The sequence below is a fragment of the Stegodyphus dumicola genome, chromosome 6 (assembly GCF_044657685.1).
Source record: "Stegodyphus dumicola isolate Sdum_Otavi_A_Nest chromosome 6, ASM4465768v1".
Taxonomy (NCBI): domain Eukaryota; kingdom Metazoa; phylum Arthropoda; class Arachnida; order Araneae; family Eresidae; genus Stegodyphus; species Stegodyphus dumicola.
This window is the reverse complement of record NC_140773.1, coordinates 34,507,546-34,523,298: the sequence shown is the minus strand read 5'-3', so window position 1 is coordinate 34,523,298 and position 15,753 is coordinate 34,507,546. Positions and strand designations below refer to the sequence as shown.

Below are 15,753 nucleotides of genomic sequence, written 5' to 3'. Positions count from 1 at the left end.
AAATAGTACTTTACTTCATACAAGGAAGTAAAATTGGCAAGAAAAGCTAAGTTTGTTAGAGGATTTTACAAGGTATGCTAAAAATTTTTTGAAAAACCTAGGTAAGCTAAAGGCAAAAACTGTACCTAAAAAGTTGTGATACACTGTGAAGACTGCATTGCTTCACTTTAATTTGCCTGGAGTGTTTCAATACAACACACTGCAAAATGTGCACATATTTAAACTTGCATGCTATATATAAATAAAATTATTTTTTTTGGGGGGGGATATGTTCTGTACTGCATTTTTTCTTCATGGCATTTTAGCAATGATGATAATATTGGAAAATTTATTTATCTTGGCTTCGACGGTCATCGATGTCCCTGATGGTGCTACGAGGAAACTCAATGCCAGTCTTCATAGCGCCATGGGGGACATCAATGACCAATAACATGCTTTATACCATTCAATGTGTTAAAAGTGAAACAGCAGCTGATTTAAGAAACTCAGAAAATAAGTTACCATGTTATTAACATGTAATATAGACTCAATAATTAGGAAGACAGCACTTGTTGTTGACAAAAATAGAAAACCTCGACATTTAAAAGGAGCCAAGAATTTACTAACTTAACCATAGCAACAAGTACTCATGGATAACAAATGCTATTTTTACCGATTTTCTTTTTAAACGGAACAGCAAACAGGAAAAGAAAAAAGGCTTTACTAATTAGATAACTGTGCAGCATGTTTTTTTTTTTTTTTTTTTTTTTTTTGAAAAACACTAGTGTCTCTTCCTGCAAATACAACTTCTAACATTCATCATTTAAGAAGTGGATTATAAACACTTTCAAATGTTATTCCATAAAGATATTCAGTACGTGGTAAAAAGAACTGAATTTTATGAAAATGCAAGTACTTTGAATGAGATAAGTTAAAAATCACCGCTAAAGTCCACACATATGAAAGGGATTAATCTTTTAAAATCAGTTAAAACTTTTTGAAAATTTGGCTTTTATGCAGAAGCTTCTGAGAAATTACAAACTATAACTAATGTTACAGGCATCAGTAAAGAAAAGTTCATTTTTATAATATACTGTGTCAATTAACAACAGTATTGGGACAATATATACAAAAAATAACCATGAAAGAATGCTGAAACTGACAGTGAAAATGACAACATACCATCATCAATCGAATCTAGAAAAATACTGCAAATTCTAAGAAAAGTTCCTGAACCAAACCTGATGAAAAAGGCTGTAGCAGTTTCATGAAATTGGAAAACAAAATGCTGTTGAACAATATGAAGCAAACACAGAATAGTTGTTAGTAAGAAATAAAATTTCGTGGAAAAAACATTTTTATAAAAAATTGTGTAAATATGATTAGTTTCACTATTAATTTTTAATATGTAGTTACTCTTCAACTTGAAAAGTGAAGAATTCGTATCATGGTTTCTAATGTACAAATCATCATCTCTGAAATTCAGCCACTTAATACACTCAAGTTTAAAAACAGAAGTGATTTTAAAACTACAAACATTTCAAACATATCTACTTTATTATACAGAATGCAAAGTCCAAAACAAAGAATAAACTTCCAGCTTTCACTGAGAATTTTACTGATAATTTAGTAACTCCTAAAACATGTTACAAGTAATTACGTGGTTGAAGACATGCATTTTTACAAAGATGGTATTTTAAATATGAAGAATGAGAAATATTTCTTATGCAAACTACAAATGAATTGCAATATGTGAAATATATAAAACTGGACATTTCGCTGAGGAAAAATGGCTCTAGATTAACTGGAAGATCCATCTGGTAAATCAATGGACTGAGAATACTGCGCTTTATTTCTGATAAGAAAATCTGCTAAATATTGTATTGGATCAGGAGGCCTAAAACATAAAATGAAGCATTTCATTATTCTAAACAAAACAAACTTTTAAATAGCCATCAGATATATATTTTTACAAAGACAGTAGCAAATAATCTTTCAATGTAATACACAGTCAAAAGTCTTTAATCCAGACTCGTCGGGACTTCGGCGATTCCGGATAATCGATTTTTCTCGATTACAGATCATCCGTTTAAATTTGGTAAATTATGAAATTAAAAATATGAAACCATAATTTATGAAATAAAGAACAATTATAATCTAAAGGGTATCAAAATTTACAAAAAAAAAAAAAAGCTTGATATTTATTTGTTTACTTTATTAAACATTTCTTTCAATGTAAGTTGTTTAAGTTGCTTGGTTTTATGTGACAATACTGTTAGCATTTAATTAGTTCCTTTATTAAAAACACATTCCATCAAACATTAATTGTTAAATACTCGCTTTATTCAGAAACATTACCGTCAACATTACTGCTCAAAAAACAAAAAAACATTACAGTTCAAATTGTTATCGTTCTGAAAAAAACTGTTGTTGCCAATCGGGAAAATACATTTTAAATAAAATTAATACGTTGCATTTACATTCGGGCATCCTGACTTAGTTACGACCTCGGAACATTAAGAACTTATATTTAAAAAAATTAAATCTGTAATATTAATGTTTATTAGTTCGAAAGTCTTTAGCTGTCATATAGATTCACCGTTGTTTTCTATTCTTTTTCCGTGTCCTAGTTTTAGTAATATGCGGCGTGTTGTTATCGTTATCCCCAGTAACACTAATGTCATCACCATCATCTTCTTCTGATTCAGCTTGACACTGCCATGACTTTAATTGGCTCACATGAGCTGTCGTACTAAAGAAATGTTCTTTCACCTTCTCTTCTAATTGAGTCACTCTATAGGTATCACTTGGTAAAACTTCTGTAACTACCAAAGGTGCTCGATACTTTTGTTGTGTTTTGGTTGATTCTCCAGTTGATTTAGGTACTCTTCTCATAACTACTATTTCTCCTCGTTCGAATGTTAAAGAATTGCTTTTATTCTTGTCATAATTTGCTTTCATTTTCATCTGCATATCTTCAATTCTCTTTCTAGCTTCATTCTGTAAGATTACTGGATTCTCCCATTCATCTGCGTCTTCATCTGTAATCATCCTCATCAATCCATCGTTAAATTTTGGTGAATAACCGTGAAGCATTTCGAAAGGAGTTTTATTTGTAGTCTTATTTAGCATATTGTTTAGATTTCTTTCGCATTCCTTAATCTTTTTGTCCCAGTCTCTCTGATTCGGATTTTCCATACTCGTTTTAATCGTAGCCAAAATTGTTCGATTTGCTCTTTCCACCATTCCATTACCACTTGGATGTTGAGTTGAATTGAGTATATGACTGATTCCATTATTTTGACAGTACTCTCAAAATTTCTTCGCTGTGAAACATGTTCCTCTATCGCTGATAATTTTTTCTGGTAACCCAAAATCATCTACAAAACTCTTCAATGCAACTAACACATACTTGGTTGCAGTATTTTTCATAGGATATAAGCATGTAAATCTCGTAAAATTATCAATTATTACAAATAATTCTGTATTTACTCTTGAAGTTTTTACGAATGGTCCTAAATGATCTATATGTATAATTGCAAACGGTCTTCTACCAGGTCTAACTGGATGCAGTACTCCTTGTTTCTTACCACTAGGCATTTTATTTACTAGGCATTCGAAACACATCGAAATGTGACGCATAACATATCGTTTCATTCCTTTAAACCAGTATGATTCCTTGATTTTGGCAACAGTTCTGTCTGCTGAAAAATGTCTCAAAAGATCGTGAAATTTTACCTTTTCTCATCGATTTAGGTATGACATATAACAATTTCTCCTTTTCCTGATCTTTCACTTTACGAAACAATCGATTATTCTTCAAGACGTAATTTTCAGTTACATATTTCTCTGCATTCGTTCTATCATTTATCTTTTTCTTTAAAATGTCTATTAATTTGCGTAATTCTGGATCTGAATGCTGAATCATAAGAATTTGTTCATCTATCGTTAGCGTTAAACAAACTTCCAAGTTGTTTTCAATTATAGAGTCTAAAGTTTCTTCTGGCTGATCAACTGGCGATCGGCTCTGCATCTATGTGACTCATTCTTTTGCCTTTGCCTGTGCTTTATTTCAAGATTGTATTCTTGGATCAAATTACTCCACTTTGCTATCTGAGGATTTGAAGTTTTCTTCGCGTTTAAATAAACTAAAGCTTGGCAGTCTGTAATTACCGTAAATCGGATTCCAATTAAAAATTGTCGAAGTCCAAACTATAGCCATTAATTCTAATTTGCTTGAATGATAATTCTTTTCTGTTTCTGTTGTTCCTTTACTTACACAATAAACTAAATGCCACTTTCTATCTTCACCTTTTTGCAACAGCATTCTTGCCAGTCCTTTGTTGCTTGCGTCTGTGTGCACTTCAGTTTCTGCTTCGGGATTATATAATGCTAGTATTGGTTCATTAGTTAAATGATCCTTTAAAGTACTGAATGCTTCTTGCTGATCTTCGTTCCAACGAAATGTTTCATCCTTCCTCGTCAGTCTCGTTAGCGGCTCAGCTTTCTCTGCGTATTTCGGTACAAACCTTCTAAAGAAACTTGTAAGACCTAAAAATTGTTTAACTTCATGTTCATTGGTTGGTTTAGGAAAGTTTAATATGGCTCGTACTTTTCTTGGTCCAGGTTGCATACCATTTGATTTTATTAGAAATCCCAAATATTCAACTTCATCTTTTCCAAATTCGCATTTTGTCAGTTTCAATGTCAGCATTGCTTCTCTCAATCTATCAAACACTTTCCTAAGTTTTTCCATCATTTCTTCCCAAGATTTAGCCGGAATTATTATGTCGTCCAAACAGCACAATACTTCTTTATTAAGCAATGGACCTAAAACTTGATTCATAAGTCTTTGAAATTCTGCAGGTGCATTAGCTAACCCAAAGATCATATGTTCAAATTGACCAGTATCATCTGGAGTGATGAAAGCTGTTTTCACTTTCGCTTCTTCAGTTAAAGGAATCTGCAAATATCCATGAGCTAAGTCCAATGTAGTGAAAACTTTACACTCACTAAGACATTTAAGAAGATCATCTATCCTAGGGAGTGGAAATTTATCTTTAACAGTTTGCGAATTCAACTTTCTATAATCTATCACTAATCGTAATTCACCTGTTTTTTTCTTTATGAGTAAAACTGGACTAGCATACGGAGATCTTGTTTCAGTAACAATTCCATATTTCTTCCATTCATTTATTATCTTCTTTATAGAAGCACGCTCTTCGGCATTGGTTTTATACGACTTCATGCAAATAGGCTTACTCCCTTCAATTTCTTTAATATCCATTTTTGTTAAGTTTGTACACCCTAATTCCTCCATATTTAATGCAAAACAATCTCGATATTCATTTATCAAATGTAAAACTTCCTGTTTTTTCTCTGGCGTAATATTGTTATTCACTTTAATTTCTCCTAAAGTAATCGGTCTCCTAAACTTCTAATTTCATTTATTATCAGTATTTCCTTTTGACTTGAATTTTCAGTTTTCTGATCTGAACTTGGTTCAACTAATTCTGCTACTTCCGCTCTACCGATACATTGATTCTCTTTCAAAATTAGTTTTCGATCGCTGTAGTTAATGACTGGTATCACAGTTTCTCCCTGTATTACTTCCAATAATGAGCCTAACTCATCTTCCGATCCACTTATTAAAACATAACCATTATTTATTTCATCAGTTAACTTTCACGAAATTAACCGTATTACTTTCGATTTGAGTTTCTTGGGAAGCCTTCAGTTTAATTCGCGGAGTGTTGCTATCATTTTGCAACTGTGAAAATGGGCAGTCATTAGCATAGCGTATGTGCAAGGTATTACCTATCTTGGCGTATGCAATATGTGGTAAATCAATCCATGTTCGACCAACTAATAAGTCGCATGGTTGCGTTTCATCTCCTACAATTAGAACTGTAATGTCCTTTCCTTCCACATTATCAATCTCTAAGTTAACAGTTACTTTTTCCAATGTTCTAGCGGCTGGTTTATTCTGGTTCCCAAAGCCAAACAATTCCTTCACATCAGGTTTTACAATAAGATTCAGTCTCTTAGCCGCAGACTGTTTCAATAAACACGAACTAGAACCCGTATCTATGATTGCAGTAATTTCTTCCCCATTATTGATGCGAGCATACTTTAAATATACAGCTGGTGAAACACCTGAATTCTGGTCCACGGATAAATTATTTTTAACATTTGTCAAGTCTGGATTCTTAGACGTACACTTTTTAAAAGTATGACCCTTTTCATTACATTTCCTGCAAATAATTTCTTTTTTAGGTTGAGGACAATCCGTCGCTATATGTCCATAATCATTACAATTGAAGCATTTCGGCTCACCCTTTTCCTTGCGGATGCCAGAATTATATTCCCTTTTCCTTTCGTCTGTTTTATAAAACTTATCTCTCAGATTGTATTTATTATCAAAACTGTTTTTAAAACCCACTTTGAAATTACCATCTGTCTGCATGGAATCGTTAACATTTCTTTGTCTTGAAAACTGATTATAGGATCCTTCATAAAATTTAGAACCAGATTTGGGCTTAGAATTATGCCTAAAAGTTTTATTTTCTACTTGAAGTACTTTTATCCCTGCCCAAATATTTTCATATTCATCTAGTTTTTCAGCCAACTCTTCAGGATTAATGAATTTAGACCAATCATCAATGAAATGGTCTCGGATAGCAGTGGGGATCCTTTTCTTTAATTGATCAGTAATAATAAGTTGTTTCAAAGAGTCAAAATCTGTTACATTTAATCCAGCAAGCCACTCTTCAAAATAATTTTTTAATTCAAACGTGAAGTCCTTCCAGGTATTACGCAAAGTTTTAATATGATCAACGAACTTTTGCCGAAACTGTTCAGGGCTTAACTTAAATTTTCTCAGTAGCAGTTGCTTAACGTGCTTATAGTCATTAGCTTTCTCTTCATGGGCAATTAATTGAGTTATTTCATAAGGCAATAGACCCAACAGCTGAGAAACCCAGCTTTGTTCTTCTAACCCAATACGTCGTGCCTGTCAAATAAAACTAGATAAAAACTTATATCACCTTCATTCAAATCATACTTATGCATTAATTTACTCATATCACAAATATTACTTCTACTAACATTAGAAGGAACAGAATCATTTACATTTATACTTCTGATTTCCGCTTCTATTTTCAATTTTTCAAGTTCAAATGTTCTTTGCTTATCTTTTTCTTCCATTTCAAATGCTCTTTGCTTATCTTTTTCTATAATTTCCATTTCAAATGCTCTTTGCTTATCTTTTTCTATAATTTCCATTTCAAACGCTCTTTGCTTATCTTTTTCTATAATTTCCATTTCAAACGCTCTTTGCTTATCTTTTTCTATAATTTCCATTTCAAACGCTCTTTGCTTATCTTTTTCTGTTTCTAAAATTTCTAACTTTTCCCTGTCTAAACGATCATTTATAATTCTATCTAGCATTTGTTTAGTAAAGTCTTCGTTATAATTCTTACTATTAAAAATCCTATCTCTTAAGCCTACAATTTTAATATCAGAAGGGACATCTACATCAAGTTCCAAAGCAAGTTCTTTTAAATCACATTTTTTGCCTCTTGCCAAATAAGCCATCTTGGACTTAAAATTTTCAAATAATAATACAATAATTATACTAAGTTCTTTCCGTTTAATACTTAGACATAACATAACAGTTTATAAATTCAAGCACCTTTCTACTTTCAGTTTTGGCGAGCTTCCGCATTCAGTTTAGGCTTAGCGTACGTTAAGGCAATACATTGTTAAATCTAGATAATAATTCTAGTTTATCCCACTTCTGAAATGTTAGCAATTAGTTCGTTTATTAAAAACACATTCCATCAAACATTAATTGTTAAATACTTGCTTTATTCAGAAACATTACTGCTCAAAAAAACATTACAGTTCAAATTATCGTTCTGAAAAAAACTGTTGTTGCCAATCGGGAAAATAAATTTTAAATAAAATTAATATGTTGCGTTTACAATACTTTCTCTTTAATTCTATAAACAGACATAATTTCTTGTTCAGTTACAAATTTCCGCTGTTCAAGTCCTATAATTGCTGTTTCGAGAATACAGACTAATTTATCAATCGAAATTTATTCGTTTTCAATAACCTCTTTGTCACTTTCTTCAGTATCGGAAGTGAATTATAATGACGAGGAATTTGATTTAAATCATATCAAAGAGGGAGTACATCAAGATGAAATACTACATTTAGTAAGGAATTATAAGACAAATAAAATAAAAACATCTGCCCTGAAGATAAGGATAGTGCTGACAGATCAACTTCCAGTTCAGTGCGGGCCGCGATGATCCCTCCCCCACACAGAGTGTGGAATTGATAAACAGGTTTGGGAATGGTTAGAGAAACAAAGGATATGCCTTTATCCATTTTTTTGCAGCAATTCCACTTTTTGTTAGATGGACATCGAAACATACTTTCGCTTTGTAGATCCTTTGGCAGCTCCAGAATCAGAAACTTTTTTTTGACATAATCGAAAGTTAAGCTTACTTTTTATAAAATTGCTCTAACAAAAAATAATAAGCCGGATCCAATTAGGAGATTAAGGAACAACACAATCTGCAACAGTAACTGAAATAGATAATTAGATAATTTTAGCCTAGCTTATACAGTCTGTTATACATTAAACACGCATGCATAAACGTATTATGCGCATGTGTAAACACCTATGCGCATGCGTGAACACATTATACATTGACGCATACGCAGAAAGTTTGTAGCTTTGAGGTCCGGATTAACGACTTTTGACTGTATAATGCATAGTGAAAAGAATATAATATGCAATAAATATCTCAAAAATTCTACATTGTATTAACCACACCTAACTAAATAAAGTATCAAATCTTCATTTGATTAATTATTAATATGTTGAAAACATTGGTACTTATGTACTATTGCAACCATCTTAGTAGTAGCAGCCAAACTTTCAAAAAACACCAAACTCTCACAAACTTGCCCATAACCATTCTTCCGACAACCAATGGTCATTCATAATAATCATTTTAGTCAAGCAACACTGCCATTTTTGTATTCCAAGTTCCAATGATTTTTATACAGAAATCATGCTTTTTTTGCCTTAAAAAATCAGTTTTGAAATATAAGCTTGAGGAATTCACCCACAATGGAAGAAACTACGGTAAAATTTTGGCAGTAATACAGAATTTTACTGAAAATTTTCTAACAATGAGGAAATGCATTTTCTAAATAGCTGCTGTTGCCAAAGACTGCACAAAGCCAAATTTCTGCAATTCTTAGATGTTTTTCTTTTAAGTGAAAACAGATTGCTGTGTACTTCGGGAGAAGAATAATGAACAAAAATTTACAGAAAGTTTCGAAGAATGCAGTTTATTTTTAAAATGTACGATATAATCCTTATTTAGTAATTCAGATTTGTACTTAAAACTGCTGCTGTATGTTTTCTTTTAATATACTGATACTGTTTACCAAACTTACTATAAATATCGACAGCTCAGGAATCTAAAAAAAATTCGCAAAAAACACTTTCATCCTAAAAAAAATCACTAAGTTGTGCCAAAATGGTTGGGATAGTATACAAGTACCAAAAAAAAAAATTATGATAATAAATTCCACAGATTAATACTCAAAACTAGTTTTAACATTTAAATTGTTAACAATTTTAAGACATAAAACTTAAAATTCTTTTAAATTAAAAATATTTCTTTACTTAATACAAAAATTTACTCTCAACTGAACCAATGATAAAATTTAAGTCACCCTGGATTTTTTTTTCAAATTAGCCATTTTTAAGTAATTTTACACAAGTATTACAATAATTATTTATACTCAAGAATAAATGCTAAAAACAAGTATGCTCTTAAAGATTTTTAAAGCATAATTTGCATCTTATATATTAAAAATATTAATTTGAAATATGATGAGTGCTATCAATTTTTTTTATGCATACCTTTCTCTTGCAAGGGCAGAGAGTGCCTGAAGTAAAATTGGTACCACAGTTGCATCAAGGTAAGGCCGCGTAGCTATTGCATTGTAATCTACACGTGGCTTTTTCGGAATTGCTTCAGAAGATTCTTTTTCAGCAGAATTTGTTTTCTACAAGCATGACATACATTACCAAGTAAAAATGTGAGAAAAAATAAATTATATTTCATATAGTAAATACATAAACTCTAAAAAAAACACATTATGCTGAGAATAATAGCAAATTTGAATAGGATACTAAATATTGTTAAAAAATAAACAGCTATTTTCATAAATTATTCTTGGCTTTTATTAACTGCCTGAAATGTCATTCTTCACTTTTAAAATTTTAAACTAACTCATAATTAAAAATAGTAAGTTTTACTGGAAAACAACTGAAACTTGGTAAGAAATTTATTTTGATGTTTATCTTACTCTATATTACATATGCTATATTAATATTATATTTAAGTGTTATTAAAATATAGCACCATTATATAACTAATTTAAATATTTTCATTTATAAAATAACCCCTTAACTCCCGCAGGCATATGTATATATACATCCTTCCGAAATGCTATCATTTGCTTTGCGCTGCTGCCAGTAAAATTCACAAATATTTGGAATGTAACACTACAATGACTTTGAAATTGAAAATGCATGCAAAGGAAGACACTATTTCAGAGAAGAGTTTTTCTGTTTGAGTAAAACATATTTTTTTATTCTGTGTCTTCCGTTTTCATTTACTGTTTGTAGTAGGTGCTTTTTTACGAATATGTCTGACAGTGATGACGAATGACTGTGCAGTTATCACTTAAAATTACTTTTTTTTTATTCTTAAAACTTACTTTTATTATTATTATTACTTTTTTTTTACGAATATGTACGACAGTGAAAGAGATGACTACTTTCCGTCATCTTCAGGATCGGACACCTCAGAATATGATATTACGTCAGATGAAGAGAGTTGCAACTATTCTCTGAAAGATGCTTTTCATATCAAGTCGTTAGAACGACTCCAAGTATATTTATTTCCTAAGTATCACTGCTCGGATAATAGACAAAAACTTGAAATTTCTACCATTTACACTAATACACTACTGTAAATGAAATTTTACATTTGGATCCGACTATTGTAAAAAAATGAATTTTTACTCAGATCATTCTAATTATGCATAAATATCACATAGCAGGGAGGGGGTTACCAAAAATTTTAGCAGTTTTGATATTTCTTTAACTTCTTATAATAATTTTACAATTACCAAATATTTTTACACAATGTATCTGAAAAATATAAAGATAAGACAATGCAGTTTTAGAAAAAGGAAAAAACGAAAACATTTCCACACATCCTTTTTATAATATAAACATTCATTTTCCTTGCTTTGCACATAACGCTGTCATTTCGTCTGTTACTTATTTAAAATTTTCACATTGTTCTGTCTTAAAATTAGAAATTAATTACCTAAAAAACTGCAAAAGTATATTAAAGTACAAGTGAAAAAAATTGACGATTTCATTCACGCACATGTCAGATTTGTGCAATACTAATGGGGTCCGACAAAATTTTTGTAAATATTATAGGGCCACGAAAAAATCTCAGTAATAAAAGGGGGTCGCAACTGAAGAAAGTTTTAAGAAACCCTGCTGTAGAGCATATATCAAATCTTTCTTGAGTCTCTCAGTCATATCAAATATGTTTTAACATGCGACACAATCGCAAAATACGATCACACTGCAGTTCTGATAACCTTGAGATAAAACAGAAGACAGAGGCTTGCATATTAGCAGCAATGTCTCACTTCTAGCAAAAGTAAATATAAAAAAATGACTGCTTCTATCTCGCTTTATTATTCTTTACATGAAAAAAAAATCCTGCAGTACTATTAAATGTTATATATAATTATTGTAATGATTTAAAAGTCAAAACATAAGTAAATATCATATATATATCTCTATATATTTTATTTACTAAAGAAATACTGATTATATTATCTCCTAAGATTAATTTTAGTAGAATTATCTAATAAGAGTGAATCCATAGTTAGTAAGTTAAATTCCAATTTTGCTGAATTGCCATCCGATTGCGACTCAAATGCTTCAGATGAAATTTAAATTAAAGAGAGAATAGCTGATGTTGAAGTTATTGCTGTAGAAGAAAGGGATATCTGACAACGAGGCTGAGTTTGCAAAACCCTCAGAGTCTTCTGTTCTATGCTGGAACAAAAAAGAAGTTGATATTTCACTACCAGAATTCAAAGATTCGGGACCGACAGGTGAGATTTTTAATTTGGATGATCCAACACCTGTAAATTTATTCCTAAGTATATTCACACTTAAGTTTATTGTTTTTCATTCAAACTTGTACATAACACAGAAAAACAGTGCGTTTTCCCCTCTTGAGAGGGACGAGTTTTTGCAAGAAACTTAAGTTTATTGTTTTTCAATCAAACTTGTACATAACACAGAAAAACAGTGCGTTTTCCCCTCTTGAGAGTAACGAGTTTTTGCGATTTCTCGCTGTACATTTGCTAATGGGCGTAAAAAAGTTTCCAAGTTATCGGGACTACTGGAGAAGTACTCACTTTGAATCACAGAAGACTATTACATGATGATTATATAGCAAACATAATGTTGGTTCAGTTGAATATTGGGGGAAAATGTTAATTGTTTACAACCTAAGAGAGGGGAAGCTAATTTTGATAAGCTATACAAAATAAGACCTCTTTTAAATCAGAAAGGTTTAATGGCAGTTTTTAATCCCAATGAAACTCGGGCAGTTGATGAATCAACGATTCGCTTCAAAGGGAGAAGCAGCCTAAAGCAGCATATGCCTAAAAAACCCATCAAACGCAGTTACAAAGTATGGATGTGATGCAATGTCATTGGATTTGCATGCCAATTTGAAATTCATACTGGCAAACTCGCTGACTCTGTCGAAAAAAATCTAGGCAAGAGAGTAGTGAAAACTTTGTGCCAGCCTCTTTATGGTAAGAACCATAGAGTTTTTATGAATAACTACTTCAGTAGTTATAATCTGTTTCACTTTTTAAAGACAGAGAACATCTATGCATGTGGCAATGTAAATATGAATCAGAAGTATCTACTCAAAAATTTATAAACGAAGACATATTTATGTCGAGAGAAGATATAGACTTTTCGGTTGACGATGATTCAAATTTATTGCATAAAATGGAAGGATATAAGATCCGTTTCTACCCTGTCTTGCTTGGAAAAGGCAACTGAAATGAAAGAAATTAATAGAAAAGAATGAGATGGAAAAACAAAAAAAAAAAAAAAAAGTACTGTGCCCAAACAGCATTATTTCATATAATAAGAATATGGGATATGTTGACTTATTTGATCAACTGAAAGGACTATATGAAAGAGACCGCAAAAGCAAGAAGTGGTAGCACAGGATCTTTTTTTACTTTTTAGATGCGAGTATAGTGAACACATTTATTCTATTTAAGTTTGTTTGCAAACCCAATCATGATGTAAAAACAATGAAAGGTTTTTGTCTCTCAGTTATAGAAGGTCTAATGGCACTTGCAGACAAGAAAGAGCTGAAAAAAAAACTGAAATCCCCAGTTCAAATAAAAACTAAAAAACCGTTCGTACAACCAGAAAAGAGACTAAAAAATGTAAGTCACAAGCCAAACAGATTGAGCAGGAAATGTGTATATTGCAGCACATTGAAAGAAGAACGACGAACATTTTAGATGTGTGAAACATGTGAAGCGCCTCTATGCTTACAAAAGAATGAAACATGTTTTTCAAAGTTTCATGACAAATGACTTTGGCAATTTTAATATTTTATTCAGTATCATATGTACGAAAACCATATTTTAATTTTAAAATAATATCCAAGAAAATATTTTCTTTTGTTCCTAAACTTTAAAAATATTAAATATATTGTATAAAATTAATTTTAATGTGTTTACTATTAATATTTTAGAATGCATACTTTATTTTGTTTATTCATTCCACATGATTTTTTTTTCCCTGCTATACACTAATATGCTATAAGACATGTGCTAAGTGCACGGTGGGTATCCCACCTTCTGTACAAAATAAAAGCGCAGAATTTTTTTCAAGCCTGAAAGGCACTTAAGTCCATTTGACTTATTCTAAGGCATTTTTTTAAACATTAAAATATATTTTAAATATGCCTGTCGCAAAGGGTTAATAAACAGGCATGACAGCCATACAAACTGAATACAAGATGCTGAAAATGCTGCTTGATTTGAGCTACATGTAACTAAGACTTTTTTTAAGACCGTCAAAAAATCAGCGCTGAATAACTGATATGGTATTATGCAGACGTATCAAATTTATAGATAATTACGACATGGATTTACAAATATTATTCAGAATATGATTAAGACAATTTTATAAGAGGAAATAATTACTTGTTGCTTTTCTTCCGAAGGAGCACCTTCTTTAGCCACAGCTTCTGTTTGGGCACCAGCGTTTTCTTGCTCGGCTGCAGTGTACGAGAACAATAAATAATAAAACTAAATTAATGACACTTAATTTGTTAATCACAGACATTATGAAATTATTTTATTTTTAGCACACTGACACGGCTCTCTTTTACGCAACACAACGAACACACTACGCGGAAAAATATTCCACGAACGTACAACTTGCAATTTCAATTTAATTCTAAAAACTGATAATGAACAAATGTTAAATCCCTACAGCGCAAGATACATAAATAAGCGTAACACACTTATTTCTAAATTACATTTAGATAGGCTTACCTTCTTCCATTTTTTTAACCACAAACGGTAACGTAAGCAGATGCCACTAAAATAGGTGAGAATAATCGGTTTGAATGCTGGGTTGGGTTCGCCGGTCAGGACAGCCGCTATTGGACAAAAAATGCAAAGTTTCAAAAGTAACATTTCACTTCAGTAATTTCCCTCTCTCTTTTGTAATTCTCAAATAATGTAAAAATAAAAGAAATCTTCTAGAACATAATTTCATTTTAGATTATAATTAATTAAAATTTGCAACATGTGTCTGTACAAGACTCCCCGTTTTTTATCCCTCAGAACTGTAACTAAAATATAAATTTTATTATTAATGTGTGAATTAAACTTGAAAATTTTGAATAGAAGTTTGCAACCAAGTTTTCGAAGTGCTATTGAATTTGAAAAGTTACCAAAGATAGGTATTCAGTGTCATTTTTATATGAGAGAAAGTAAATTGAATTAAATCTCTTCGAGCATAACTGCGTGATTGAAAGATGCGATGGCACCTTTCGGCTCAGTTCTGTGAAAAGAGTGAGAGCATGATGAATAACGGCATGCTAAACAAAACTCATGATCCTCGAGCGTGATCCCTCGTAGATATAGTTTAAATGTGAATTAATATAAATATGCGAAGTTAAATAAAGAGAATGCGAATAGTCCACTGCAGAATTTATTGAAGTGAGTTATCATTTTAGCTAAAATAGCAGCACCTCTATTTTTAGATAAATTCTAGATGTACGCTGAAATTGAAAACCAAAAATGGTATCCAATTTTTATTTCAGTAAAAATATAAAAATTTCTTTACTAAAATAAAAATTAAATACACAGTATTATTTTGGAACGAATGGATGGCTTTGAATAGTTTTGTGGCGTGGTACACATGTGCTTCTTCTTCGAATGGTGAAACTACCGAAATACTTGGCAACCGGTGCGGCAAATGAATTTATTGAATTTCATCGTCATATGCACCATTTTAATAGCAGCAGATAATACAAGATCCCCAATCCAGATTTAGCAGTTCCGTATGAAAGTTAGCGCGTATATGAC

At 31.4% G+C, this 15,753-nt stretch overlaps 1 protein-coding gene across 1 annotated transcript; it reads right to left on the bottom strand.

The window, feature by feature from the left end:
* Window positions 1-1,513: 1,513 nt before the first annotated feature.
* Window positions 1,514-14,857, bottom strand: LOC118182100 (protein dpy-30 homolog). The gene is made up of 4 exons (XM_035351387.2): window positions 14,713-14,857; window positions 14,359-14,432; window positions 9,932-10,077; window positions 1,514-1,876 (listed from the first exon to the last, which is right to left on the bottom strand). The coding sequence occupies exons 1-4, from the start codon at window positions 14,720-14,722 to the stop codon at window positions 1,780-1,782; spliced, it is 327 nt and encodes a 108-aa protein (XP_035207278.1). The 5' UTR covers window positions 14,723-14,857; the 3' UTR covers window positions 1,514-1,779.
* Between the last annotated feature and the right edge of the window lie 896 nt (window positions 14,858-15,753).